Source organism: Electrophorus electricus, chromosome 10 (assembly GCF_013358815.1).
Source record: "Electrophorus electricus isolate fEleEle1 chromosome 10, fEleEle1.pri, whole genome shotgun sequence".
In the NCBI taxonomy this organism is placed as follows: Eukaryota; Metazoa; Chordata; class Actinopteri; order Gymnotiformes; family Gymnotidae; genus Electrophorus; species Electrophorus electricus.
In genome coordinates, this window is record NC_049544.1 from 19,215,226 (window position 1) to 19,229,665 (window position 14,440).

The following is a 14,440-nucleotide window of genomic DNA, read 5'->3' on the forward strand; positions in this document are numbered from 1 at the left end:
TGTTTGATGTCGTTAACCCAACAATTCATCCAGTTTGTGTTTCACAATAGGTTCATGAGAGCTTTAATTGTTGTTTCTGCATTTAAATACAAAGTTATATGATCAATGTATAAGAAAACCTTTTTTTAAAGATTCACTGCAGTATCAGAATATCACAAAAAAAAAATATTTTTTTTGTATGGTTTATTTTTAAATAGAGTTGCTTCAATCAGACAAAACAATCAGAAAAATAAAAAATAAGATAAATATTAATACCAAACAAACAAAATATATAGCACCTTGCATAGTCATTTTTCAGACTGCTTATAGTGGACAAGAATAACGGAGATAAAACAAACCAGTTCCTTTTTCTCTCAGAGTCCATTATCATTCTGCAACTTGGTGGAGATTACCAGCTTTCCTGCTCATGGCTGACACAAACCAAAATTAAACCTAGAACAGTTTTAAGAGGCCAACAGTAAATATTTTTAATCTGATGGATCATACCCTCTAACTTACATCTGTAGTTAAGATGTAACAATGCATACCCACCAAAATAAATACTGTACATTGTACAACTTGTTGAATTTTCAAACACATCTGGAGGTATTTCAGCCTGTGTAAAATATCAATGTGTTTCCACTGACGCAATAAAAAGAGAGCCATCAACCATGTCCAGAAACCATCAGCAGGGCTTGCATGAGCTTTCTATATAGCCATGGCAAATGCTCCAGCTCCTACTGACCACAGGTGTGCAGAGAAGGCCAATGAGCCTGGTGCTTGTTGCTTGTCACAGGGGGGCAGCAAAGCATTATGAACTCTGAGAGAATACTACATCAAAAGAGTTTATGGAAAATGGCATATCCTTCTGGCATCATAAAGCCCCATCCATGATATGTAATAGAGTCATATTTATCTGATGACAAGGAGAGAGCAAATTAATTAAATCTATTAATATTACTTATCAAATTGACAATGGCTCTTAAGCTTGATTAAAACCTAGGGCTTACCTAATTAATCAGTTAGCTAATTAGCTGTCAAATGAAAATGTAATTTTTTTCTTCTTAAAAACATATTTTCTATAGGTTTCACAGAGTGCTATAACCATTTTGTCTTCTTGTGTCTTAGTGTAAGGCTGGAATAACAGCACGACCATTTGTCTTTTTAAAAGCAACCATGGTCTGTTCTGGTCCCTGTAGTAGGCCACAGGAGGTCATTATTATGCTATGTCATTCTTCAGAGGCACACTTCACAAAAAAAGGCATATCTTTAAACACTGAAACATGCAGAAAATGTTTGTAGGGTGGGAGGAGGGGCATTAGAATTTCTACAAGTTAGGACCAACTGCATGTTGTATGAGCACCATTGGGACACTTAGCAAATGAGAAATGACCAATAAAAGTCAATAGATTTTGTTCAACTTTCAAGTTGTTTCATAAGTTATTCCTAGTTTAACAGTACATTGGATCTACTGTCCAAAGACACATATATCACATAGTAGTCACTTAACACTGTCACTTCCCCTTTATGAGGACCCCTACTGGTGGCAAATATGTTTCACTAGTGGTTAAATTACTTACTCTTATTTTTTTTGCTGTCCTGATTATTTATGCTATTTCTGTTATAATAATTGTTGAATGTTTTACGTATCCCAGAGGAAATATGCTAGTTTCGCAATGTACTAAACTTTGACAGTAACAAAAAAAAACAGAGCTTGCGTTGGTTCAAGAAAAACCAAAAGATAAATCATACATTTTGAGCTTGTAAATTTCAGTACCTCTGTACAGAAAAAAATTGTAGTATTAAGTATTTTGGACAATTACATTTTCTCTGATGCTTGAAACAATAAGACTTGAAATCTTATAATTCATGAAATTAATGTTTTGATAATGTTCAATGTTGCTGTACATCTCAATCATTGTCAGCTACCTGGCTAAAGGACATAAATGCCCTCGTGATATCACAGATGCAAACGGATACAAATTTAAGAAGCACAAGCAGCAATTCCATTACAAGTACTGATAAACATATCAGGTGCTATCGGGTAGGATTTTTCAGTTTTCTTTCTTTTCTTTTTTGTTTTACATTGAGGAGAATTATTTTCACAAAACAAGATATTTACTGTCAGGGCATCACAAGCAATGAAAAAGTAATACAAGCAAAATACTACTGCTTTGTTCAGTGATTTAAAACCAAACGGTGATGCACTACACGCATGTCTGATTTGACATTCACCATCAATCTGACATTTCTAGCATCACTAAAGTTCATTTATTTTAATGCAAACACAGCTAAGGGCTCAAAACACCTCTCACCCACACAAATCAAATGACAGTTTTCATTTGGAGGACCTGTGATTAAATGAAGAAAAGAGGTGAGGTGGGGGACATACTGTGTGGCCTGGAACGGCACTGTTCCTCACGGCTGGAAGATGTGGTGCGGTTAGCGTTCTGACCCAGGAGCCAGAGCCACTTCCGCAGCACTGTGGGTTTGATCAAAAAGCCTCAAACTAAACTAAGGTTCTTCCACATTCTTCCACAAACTGAATGCAAAGACTGCAAATGAAAAAAAAGGGAGAATAATTAATTGCAGGGTTTGGGTTAATACAGCAGCTTTGAGTTGATGACAAATCAGTACTTTAACACTCTAACTGCCAGTACTGAGTTATGGGACTTAATACATGAGCTATGCAGAGCAGTTAAAAATAAAAACCTGTGGTTTAGTGAAATGACACATGGAATCACCTAAACAGATCATGAAAAAGAATGAAGGACAATAAAGACAGACATACCAAAACAGAAAGACAGACAGCAAGACTGTGTGTAGTATATTTGTGTAAGTATAATCAAGGGCCTGCAGACAGTGGAGAACACACCCGAGAACTGTAAGGCACTTCAGCTGTTCCCTCTGCTGGTCTGACTCTGGTCCAGCAAGGAGCTGTTGTTGATCTCCTCTTCCTCCTCCTCCTCCTCTTCCATCCACCCTCCCAGTCGGAGCGGGGTAGGCACGACCAGGCTGGCCGTATGGGTCGAGTGCATCTGAGATCCAGGTGCTGGGATTGCATTGTGTGGAATGTGAGTGTTCATTATTCAGTAACCCATCTTTGCTCTTTACTGTATCTGTTCAATTTACCCTTCTCTTTAAGGCTCATGTGTGTGTGAAACCGATGCTCTCTCATTATTAATATGAAAGCGTGGTGTGATAATTATATTCTAAGAAAACAATGGCTAGCTGGCTACATAGCTATAAACTACAAGCAGCAGAAAAATAAATGCAGCAGCTCAACTGAATTGGCTTGCCGGAATGCATGCCCCATACTGAGGGCATGAACGTTTGTTGTTGACTTTATATACTGATCATTCTTTTGACTACATTACAGAAGCAGTTTTTAGCTAGGCAACTTATCTTGGATATCTAGCTAGCTAGCCAGCCGGTCTGACTAATCTGTCAGTTAATTGCAATGTAAATATAATGAAAAGTTAAATGGCACCTTGGACAAGATGTAAGGTGGTCTCAAACCCAGGTCAGCTGGGTGATGATACCAACAGCCTACTGGGTGAGCAACCACGCTCTAACAATGGTGGGCCCGTGTGCCGAACAGTTAGAGCTTGGGTCAGGTAAAACAAAAGGAAAAACTAAACACCACGCTGAGCGAAAACAGGGAGGAACTTGAATGGCTAAGGGAAGCCTCCGGAGAGAGACAGACTCGAGAGGGAAAACTGGAGAGAGGAGGGGACATGTGAAAACACGGACACCCTCGCAGCACAGAAGTGAAGCATAGCACGAGAGCTCACAGACCTCAATACCTTAAGTTACCAGCTAGGAGCTTGGCTCAGAACTTTGGCAAAGACCCAGCACTGAATGACTGGTTCACTGGGTTTATATAAGGTCTAGCCCAGCTGCTGGGTTAAGCCTGATAAGCCTGAATAGTGGTGTGGTTGACTCGAGGCCTCGGCCTGGTGCCAACCCTTACACAAGAACTTGGAATATTCCCAGAAATTATAATAATCACAAAGTGATCACCAAATCCACTGAGATATATATATATATATATATATATATATATATATATATATATATATATATATATATATATATATATATATATATATATATATATATATATATATAGATACTCTATCTATCTATATATATATATATATATATATATATATATATATATCTATCTATCTATATATATATATATAAAATGTGTGTTATATACACAACATTTAGTCAATATCAAAAACCTCATGCAGCTTAAACATAACACATGAACTAAGTAGAACAAAGAACCAGAGCAAAGAAAAACAGCTGTTTATAAAGTATTTGCGCATGCTGAATCCAAATATGTTTGCAGAATTTCTTCATCCTCCATAGGTTTTTTTTTTTGTTCTGTTATATTTGAATCCACATTTATGGACTTTAGCACACATCTACCAAAGTGTTTTAGCTGTCTAAAATAGGGCAAATAGTTTACAATCAATTATATTCACATATCGTTATGTGTAACAGGTCTATGGCAAATTCGGTACCAAGGAAAGTGGAGCCCCTCTATGTTGGCAAACTTAAGAGGGATGGTAAAGATTGTACATATTTTAAATGTAAGAACAGAATTTTTATGAATAAGTAACATATACTTCATATACATATACAATACCTATACAATTCATATACATATACAATTCACTTACAAACCATGACTGAGAGAAACATCTTTATTCAGCGTAGAAAGAACTATAAGGACCTCATATTTTATTTTGTAGAACACACACACACACACACACACACACACACACACACACACACACACACACACACACACACACACACACACACACACACACACACACACACACACACACACACACACACACACACACACACACACACATACTGTTGCCTTGTGTTATTAAATGAGTCCCAATGAAGTAACTCGCTACTTGAGTAGTCTTTTTAAATTTCTAAGACAGTTTCTTTAAATAATCACTTAAAAGTAGCCTTTTAAATTATTACTTAAGTAAAAGTAACAGTACATTTACTTGAGTACAGCTTTTGCCTACTCTACCTCTGCCCAAAACCAAGCTCTTGGACACTTTGGGCATTTTTCATTTTAAATGAAAAGTTCTCAATGTCTTATTTATCAACACAGCATTTTTTAAATATGTTCAGTCGAAATATAAGGTTTACCTGAACTGTCAGCAAAGTCCCTCATGGGTACAGTAGGCTGAAATTGGCCCGGTCCATGCTGAGACTGGAATTTCTGCTGGTGGACCTACAAGAGATGTGTGTGTCATGCACACGTCATCCATATATCAGAATAGTACTAGCAATTACAGAGTTGAACTTATGGGCTCACTGAATATTAATGACTAACATCTTTATCTTATACATCTGGTCAGCATATACTCTCCTGATACTGATGGAAAAGTCTTTTTTTTAAAACACATGTACACACATTTTTTTTACAACATTAAGGGGAGCAGAAGCTTCTTTTCACACTAATCATCTCAGAAAGATGAATAGAGCATTAAAGCATAAAAAGGAATAAATGAATAAGAGTACGCAAGAAGAAATGAGAGCACACTACAGTATTTTTGGCATTTCCATACAAGCATTATTCACTTAATCTGAATGATTTCAGACAGTCTATTTATTTATTTATTTATTTTTTAAATATCTAAATATTGGCAAACATGCCTGTAATCTTGAGTTTACTGTTGGTATTAGTTAAGAAAATCCCATATAATGGATAGACTACATACAAATCTCAGAACTGCTCAAATATAGAGTTTGTTCTGTACATATGGATGAAGATTATTCTTGCACAAAACTAGAGTGTCAGTGGTGAACTCACTATTGGAATTTATTTAATCTAGTCTTCTACTTGCTATGCAGTTTACACTGCAGCATAATAGATTTGATAAGGAAGCTCTTACCTCATGCATGTATATGGCATGCAGGCTCATCTCCGCAGAGGCAAACTCAGACAGCAGGGCAGAGCTGGACTGGCCAATGAGCTTGGAGTCACTGGCAGACATGCTAATTTAAAACAAAAAAGTTGAATCAACCAATTAGTTGCAATTTAACTTGGAAAAGGGCCAATAATCAGCAACGCTGCTTAATTTCCATAACTTTCCTGCTAATGACTGAGAACTATTGTTATAAATAAAAAAAAAATTTCAGTTAGAAGCCAATTTGAGATATTAGTAGTGCAGTTTAATTTATATTTAATTAGCTAAATATTCAAATGACACAGAGCTATTGCCTTAATTTGTCTTAAAACTAAACAGCCCCCATACAGAACTAACTGTGAGTCACAGAATGGCATCTAATCATTTTTCCCTGCCTATCTTTGTGTAATACCTGAAGATAATATACACAGCATATAAAATATGTGTGTGATCCATGTTGTCAGGGGGCTTAGGGTGAACAGCAGGCAGGCACCTGTTGGCAACGGCACGCTCGCTGTGGTATGTGGCGCTCTCGAGGTGGTGGTGGTAGTGGTGGTGGTGGTGGTGGGAGGTACGACCAGCATGAGGCTGCTGGGATGAAGGGAGCGAGGCAAGGACACTGGCTGCCGCAGACGTAACACTGCTGGAGGAAGCGCAGTGGCGACTGCGGGCGGCTGCTCCCGGGGCTGTCAAAACGGGGTGTGCCAGCACACTCGCCAATAGGCTGTCGGGCTGCAGGGGAGACGACGACACATAGGCCTGGTAATTGGTCATTTAGCGCAGAACGGGCAGAGACAATGTAGATGGAACTGGCACAGGGAGAGATTAGATGGGAGAATAGAGTCCTAGCCTGCCATAGGCTGAATGTGCAACTCAGAGTCCATGAAACCACATCAGAAAGAAATGACCAGAAACACCTTCTCATATTGTTCTGTAGATTTAAAACCAAAGGTTTTCTGCATCCTAAATGAGGGGGATAAAGTGATGGAACCAGTTGGGATTTGTTCATTATTATAGTTTATACCACCTGGTATAGCATAAAGCAAAGGAACCTTGACAACCTCAGTCCATAAGGACATTCCACACAGAAATGGTGGAGAGTGATAGCCAAACCAGAAATACTAATTGACCTCTGGGATGAGTTAATACTTTAACATGTCAGGGCAGGTTGATTAATCATCAGATCAATCATGTGTGCAGCCTAAGCAGGTCATGAGACCCACCACACGGATGCAGTTAAAACACACAGCCAGCGCGTCCGGTGTAACTCACAGCTGTAGTGGCGGACTCGTTGGAGAGCAGGGAGGTGCACAGTGGTGCCTCGGACAGGAGGAGCTGGGGGGAGGGCCCGCCCTGTGCGTCCTGCTGCACCTTCTCGCGCACATGGCTGATGAAGAAGGAGCTGTCTTGTGGCGGCTGCCAGCGCGGGTTCTTCAGGGTGAAGTGCATGAGCGACAGCTCTGTCTTGCCGTTCTCCGCCTGCTGGTAGACAGAGGCCTCCGTCTGGCCCTCCGACATCCACTGGGCAGGTGACAAAAGTGGTGAAACTGTATAAACTGGAAAACTACAACTGCACACATTACAAATCAGTACTTCAAAAGTTAGGACTTTTGAGGTCCCCAAGAATTGAGGTCCCCATTCTTTCTCTCTCTCTCTCTCTCTCTCTCTCTCTCACACACACACACACACACACACACACACACACACACACACACACACCTAAAGACAAAAGGCAATATACTACAGCCATGCACTCACGCGCGCGCGCGCACACACACACACACACACACACACACACACACACACACACACACACACAGACAAAAGGCTGTATACTACAACCATGCAGACTTACACAAATACCTATAGACAAAAGGTCATATACTACAGCCATGCAGACCTGTGGGTTGCCATGGCGGCGTATGTCCATCTGTGCGAAGGAGCAGATGTCACCAACGCCCACAACCTCCACGGTGAAGTTGCGGAAGAAGTCAATGATCTCCAGGGACTTGTTCCGAAGGAGAAAGATGAGAATAAATGGCGTGACGATGGGGCTCAGCAGCTCCTCGAGTATAAACACCTGCAGAAATGCAATGCCACAAATACCATTTAAAACCTTTGACTCATATCTTAACAGGATCTGATCAAATGATTAAGGAACCCTGCAGCAAAGATGACCAGCTTTAATCCAAACCATGGATAGTTAGTATTCCTAAATATTCATAAATTTTGTAATCAGGATGAGCTCTCACTGCTTTGTACTGGAAGAGCTGAGCCATCTCATCTCGTGTCTCACTCTTGTGGGCACTGCCTTTCCAGTGGTCGGGCATGTAATGGATGTGTGCCAAAACACACTGCAACAGCTGCTCCGGGCACCACACCATATGCTCGTCTGGGATAAAGGACCTAAGCAAGAGCAAAACCATGTAATCCTGAGGCAAGGCCACTGTGCTGAAGTTACACAACCAGGAGGACACACTGCAAATCATAGGTACATATATTAAATAATATCCACATTGTTTTTAAAATTAATGAAGGTACCTTACCTTTTAAAAAATATACTGGAGTACACAGTAGTGGGTAAGATGTCAAACTAATTGTTACATAATATACGTAGCCTTAGTAGTATTGCATTCTGTCAAAACTTAGCTAAACCATGTGCACATCATGTTTAAGATAAACCTCACCAGAAGCGACATCTACTGGAAGTTAAATGATATTGAAATAGCACAGCTACTGGGTTTAGGATACACACATTTGTGCATTAAATTGAATGATGCAAGACGACAGCAACTGCATGTATTAAAAAACCAACAACAACAACAACAAAAAACATGATCTTCTGGTTTAAACTCTAAACTGCAACAAGGATAGTGACAGAACATTTGCCATAACATGTTTTTTTTTTCAATTTCTTTTTTCTGCTGGTACCAATTTTACATTACCACTAAAATGTAATTTGCATAAATTGTAAACTTTCAAAGCAATTCTGGAAGAAACAATATTTTTTCCTCTCTTTACCATCAGCAGGATCAATGACTAATTAAGAAATACAACAAAATGCTTCCGACACAAGAGCAGATTTTATTTCTGAGAGACTGAAGCTCACAGAGGCGTCACTGAGACACTGAAGACAATGCCCATCCCCTTAGAACTGGCATGACCTACCTGGTGATGGTGATGACCACGCCCAGCACGGTGATGGCAGTGAGGATGTGCTGCACGGTGAGCACGTCTTCGTCATAGACAGTGAGCGCGATGAGCACAGCAAGTATCGAGCCAGAGAAGAACGCCACGTTCCTCGCCAGCACGGCCAGCAGCGGCGACACAAAGGCGTTCATATATCTGGCGGCAGGCTTGTAGCCGCGACCCAGCCGCCCCTGCAACTCATGGTCCAGCTCGTTGAAGTGGCGCAGGTAGAGGCGGCCATAGAGCGACCAGCGGCGTGCCCCCAGGCTGCCTGGCTCGCGCTTGATCACCTCAGCATAGCTGAAGAAGGCGTACAGAACCTGCCAGACCAGCACGAATGGGCACAGCAACAGGTTGGCCACACCCGCCAGCAGGATGATGCGGCTCAGTTGCCGTGCCAGCTCCAGACGGTTGCCAGCCCGCTTGTACTTGGGGTGCAGGTTCCACTTGTTCTGGAAGAGAGAGCCAGGCCCCCAGAAGAGGATGAGCTCAAAGTTGTACTTCAGGCCCTGCGTAAGGAAGACCACGTCGCCAAGGAAGGGCAGGTGCAGGCGTACAGGCAACAGCGACTTGTTGATCATGGCCACCGTGTAGTTCTTGAAGCGCAGGATTCGGTGGTAGATGTCCAGCTCGGTTAGCTCTTTCTTGTGGATGCACATCTGCTGCTCACGCTGCAGGCTGATCAGGCGGACCTGCACTTCCTGCCAGCTGAAGTTGCACAACTCGTCCTGGCGTGCCACAAAGGAGCTCCAATGACTCAAAAGTCTTACTCACAGTTCAAACTTCATTTGGTTCATGGCATTTAGTACTTGAATTGCAATTAAGCAGATATCTTTATAAATCTGTGCAGCTGTTTAAATACTGAAGGATATGCAAGTATTCCATTTTTTAAACATATACCTAGTAACTCCTTTTCTGAATGGTTCTAATACATTGCCCAGTCAATCAGTTGACCCATACCAGACATGTGCATCTTTATGAAGATAGGAGACAGGTGTGACGAGCAGATGAAGTCTTACAGAGGAAGGACAGGCTTTTTTAAAGAAGAGCTGCAGAAAGGCAATGAAACCCTCACCTGTCCTACCTTCTGATGAGGGAGTTTACAAGTGTTTAATTAAGTCCAATTCCTGATATGATGAAACCACTGTTCAGGTCATAGTTAAGGGTGAGAGGTAACACACTTTATGCATGCTTTACTTACCATCCTGATTTTCAGGGCTTTAATGTAAAACTGACGGATCTCCCAGTAGCTCAGGACATTGCAGATCACCTTCCCGAGACGATAAATCCAAAAAATGGCTGCCATTATAAGAAGGAATATGATCCAGCTGTTGCCTTGGATCCTGACCAGAAAAGATTGTGGGTGGGTTTAGGATGACCTCATCATGTTGGGAAATGTTTTACTGCACATATTACCCACTGACTGGATAATTTGCAACCCTGTTTACATATCTAATGGAGCAGAGATGGACAGTGTTGCTTCAGGGGGCCAAGATTTTGTAAGTGCCAGTGATTCTCAATGCTATTGCCATGTTACTGTTATAGTCATGACTCAACTGTACACTATCAGTCTGCTTCTAACAATCACACAACACCACCACTGACCAAACAAGCACAATGTGTAGGAAGTGACTGAATCTTACTGCAGTACTCAACATACGGGCCCCCTGACAGCAGGAAAACCCAGAGAAACCCACATCACATTTACATTTTACATTAAAAACCTCTGCTCTGTAGGCTTCGTGGATTTAAGCAAGTCAAGTCTGTGCTTACTGCTGCTGATGCTGCTCTCCTTTCATAATCAGTAAGCAGGTCATCAGGAACCAGGGTGGCACAAACTGTTCTTGGACATATCACACTGGCACTATGTCACCCCTCACACACACACACACACACACACATGCATGCATTTCCTTTTGGCCAGACGGGCCACCACCACATCGACACAAAATAAACATTACTGCTGGAAGTTATTTTAGCTAGCAGGCCAAAAGTGAGCATGACCATGGCAGAGAATAGATGAATAATAAGTAAACAGCAGGACAACAAAAACAAGCCAAGCAGATCTTTCCAGAACCAATTATGATTTGTCCTTTCCATGTAAGTGCCACAGAAATAGCAAGCTCTGAGAAAGCAAGTTCCCTCTGCTGGTGTTGCAATGAAGGAGTTTGTTTACGGTTTAGCTATGTGCCAAGCAGCAGCCCGACATACCAGACCTGCTGACGACTGACATGGAACTGGATTAAACGCCGTCACATCACAATAAGCAGGAAGGAATCTACTGAAACTTTGGCTCAGAGGCATTAGTTTGCCAGTATCCCATGAGCAAAGCAAATTGATCTGCAAAAAATGAGAGCTTGACTGGTTCCTTCAGTAAAAAAGGATTTCTATCATCAACAACAAAGACTGAATTCTCAAAACCAAATCAATGGAAACACATCATCAAAACAACATTCCATATTAGTGTCATTAAACCAAATAAGCCAAACACAGCATTTTTTCTGCAATTTCCTACTTGTTCTCCTCCTGTTGTCAATCACCACTCACTATTATGACTGATCATTGTATTTGAGCTCTTCCAGCTCCAGCATATTATTCAGTTAATAATCGAACAGTACATCACACGGTAAGCACTATGAATTGTTCAGCAGCTATATGGAAAAAAAAAATTCAAGGTGTAGAAGAGTGAGGAGTGAGGGTGTGGGTCCTGGGGCTTTAAGGGGTTCAGCTAACTGTGTCACATAGGAATGGTAAAATGTACATGTGATAGCCCATGTGTTGGACCACACATACCTCTCCATGCACTGCTGGCTGGGCAGGATAGCATCAGGCAGAGTGACTTTGCTCCTGTCCAACAGGTTCAGACTCTGGCCAGTGTGGTTGACAGCACGGTTGGCAAATAGCACATCATACTCCACACAATTAAACAGAAAGGTTGTGAAAGTCACCACAAATAGGAACTGCCTGTATGGGGGAGCCCAAATAAACAAATAATTCACTGTCACATATTTATATTTTTAACTTGCAAATCAGACTCCATCATAGGTGACATACTGATTAAAGATTATTTTACTGTTTTTAAGAAATATGAAACACCACATAGCTTACAATCATTTTATCTGGGTTACATTTTCAACAACAACAAAAAATATATATCAACATTTACTTACACAAGTTCAAAGAACTCTGATAACATCATGCAAGCAAATCCATTCTTCTGATGGAAATGATAAATGTGAGCAACTTCATTAAGGAATAAAAAACTAATAAGTTTAGTATTACTACAATCACTGCTACATGACCACTTTCAGATTATGCCTGCCCTCAGTATGAATAAAGGTTACAATATTGTACAATATTTTAGTACTTTTCTTTTTATATTTTCTTTAAACTCACAAAGCCGACTGGCAAGTGAAATGTGTGTCACAGAACTGCAATTAAATATCAAAGAATACACCTCTTTGCTTTCTGGTTGTCTGCACGTAAAACAAGCCAAAACCTTTTCTACTGCTCTGCTGATTTCTGGCCTTAAATGACTTCACTGTAAATCAATAAATAGAGATAGTTGGACAGAACTCATATTATGCAGTGATGTACTCAACTCAGGACAAAACATGAAAGTTTCAGCCCCTAGGCCCTTTTCAGCATGCAAGCTGATGACAAGCACTCTGATGAAGACCTCTGAGCCAAAGCATTTGTGTTTTGTCCTGAATCGAAAAAATATAATATTCGAGTGCTGTCTGACTATCTCTACTTATTTGTCTTTATTTTTATGGTAAAGAAAGACAAACTCATGCTAAACAAAGAACTAGTAAAAGATTTGTAATGAGAAAGGATATTCTAGTGAAGAAATTGTCAAGGTTCTTAATGTGATGCCAGGAATCTAGGAATTGAGGGAAGAATACTTAAATCAGATAAAACACATATGTGCATCAAATGTTGTGACTGTAGACACGACCATACCTCTAAGCCCCTCTGGAACATGAATCAGCAGGTCCTCCTCTCCTGGAGGTGAATCCTCCTCATAGTCATCTATTCTCTGATACTCCTGGTAGGCTTCAAAATCTGCCATTGTGCTTTACATTCATCCTCCCTCTACAGAACTTGGGACAGGTCCTTAGAAGAAAAAAATGGGACAATACCATCATTACAATGAAATCAAGAATAATGTTTCACAGTTACCCAGATGGGGTTATTGGTAGGTAAATCTTGTTTTTATTACCTAGACAACATTTATTTCTTTTGTTTGTTTGGTTGTGTGTGTGTGTGTGTGTGTGTGTGTGTAACTCGGGTGTGTTCGTACGCATCAAATCAAGTCTTCTGCTTATTGTGCATGATGTAATGGTGTAAAGCTCTTTTACCATATAAGAAATGATCAGTGAACGTCTAAAGGTGTTACCGTGATAACGAATACCTGCATCAGCCCACTGAGAAATACATTATTATAAAGAGCAAATAATTTAACAGGCTTGCTAACGTCAACTAAGCGCAAGATGGGACTTTGCCATGACATGACAACCCAATTCGTCTTTAGCTGTAATAATATAGCTAGGCAGGTAACTAGGTAGCTAGCTAGCTACCTAAAATTACACATTGTCTTATAGGAAATAGCTTTTATATTAATCCAATATTTGAAATGCCGCAGACGTTTGTGACCCATTTATCTAAAACAAATGTCATCACGATACAACTGAGCCTTTCCTAGCTAACATAGGATAGCTAACATAGCTAACCCTACGTTAGCAAACCAGCAAAGCTAGCTAGCTGTCCAACACGCTGTCTCACAGGCAAAAAAACCAGTTTATTTACTTAGCTAAAGGTTTATTGGAACTTGTTTCAAAAATTATTTCTGTTAACTGGTTGAAAAACGTAAAAGCGCAAAACCTAAAGGGACAAACGTCCCAATTTCTGAAGACACCAAAGCCCTTACCATCCGATTACAGACGACTCTCGTGCTCTTCTCAACAAAAACAGAGATGTCAACAAACCACCCTCGACGTCACTTTGTGTTCTGCTGACGCAATTTCCCATATACGTACGTGAGGCGCGTAACAGCCCGCGCGGGCTGCTGGTAGCCGCGTGAACTCTTCTTCGCGTTCCAGACATGCCAGGCGCTGGAACGCTTTCATGTCCTCACGTCTAACACGTGTGCATTACATTCAGTCCGCTACCGAGTTTTGACGAACGTTGGTTTGCTGGCTTTTTTCATGGACCGGTCCCTTTGTGATATGTGTGGATTTGTCGTAAACACATTTTTATTATTTACATTAATGATTATAATATTCGGTGCCACTGCCCAAGGTTACATTTGCTGTCTG

The 14,440-nt window shown here is 40.6% G+C and overlaps 1 protein-coding gene across 3 annotated transcripts; it reads right to left on the reverse strand.

Annotated features, from left to right (window-relative positions):
* Window positions 1-166: 166 nt before the first annotated feature.
* On the reverse strand, window positions 167-14,122 carry atg9b (autophagy related 9B). 3 transcript variants are annotated; one of them, XM_027020306.2, is made up of 16 exons: window positions 14,053-14,122; window positions 13,086-13,238; window positions 12,962-13,005; window positions 12,293-12,357; window positions 11,916-12,086; window positions 10,324-10,465; window positions 9,680-9,850; window positions 9,102-9,574; window positions 8,186-8,339; window positions 7,834-8,013; window positions 7,206-7,454; window positions 6,427-6,665; window positions 5,919-6,021; window positions 5,170-5,254; window positions 2,855-3,031; window positions 167-2,534 (listed from the first exon to the last, which is right to left on the reverse strand). In XM_027020306.2, exons 2-15 carry the CDS (start codon window positions 13,192-13,194, stop codon window positions 2,874-2,876), a joined length of 2,343 nt encoding a protein of 780 aa, XP_026876107.2. In that variant the 5' UTR covers window positions 13,195-13,238; window positions 14,053-14,122; the 3' UTR covers window positions 167-2,534; window positions 2,855-2,873. The 3 variants fall into 3 exon arrangements, with proteins under 3 accessions (XP_026876107.2, XP_026876106.2, XP_026876108.2); XM_027020305.2 differs by having other exon boundaries at window positions 9,102-9,850; XM_027020307.2 differs by lacking the exons at window positions 11,916-12,086; window positions 12,293-12,357; window positions 12,962-13,005; window positions 13,086-13,238; window positions 14,053-14,122 and adding an exon at window positions 10,896-11,900 and having other exon boundaries at window positions 9,102-9,850.
* Between the last annotated feature and the right edge of the window lie 318 nt (window positions 14,123-14,440).

What these genes read in the sequence shown, in the direction of transcription:
- atg9b (XM_027020305.2), bottom strand. Translation starts at nt 13,194, where the DNA reads ATGGCAGATTTTGAAGCCTACCAGGAGTATCAGAGAATAGATGACTAT. An exon ending in GTGGTCATCACCATCACCAG is followed by an intron (nt 8,340 to 9,101) that starts GTAGGTCATGCC and finishes GCTCTTGCTTAG; the next exon opens with GTCCTTTATCCCAGACGAGC. An exon ending in GAGCGTGCCGTTGCCAACAG is followed by an intron (nt 6,022 to 6,426) that starts GTGCCTGCCTGC and finishes GTTTTAAATTAG; the next exon opens with CATGTCTGCCAGTGACTCCA.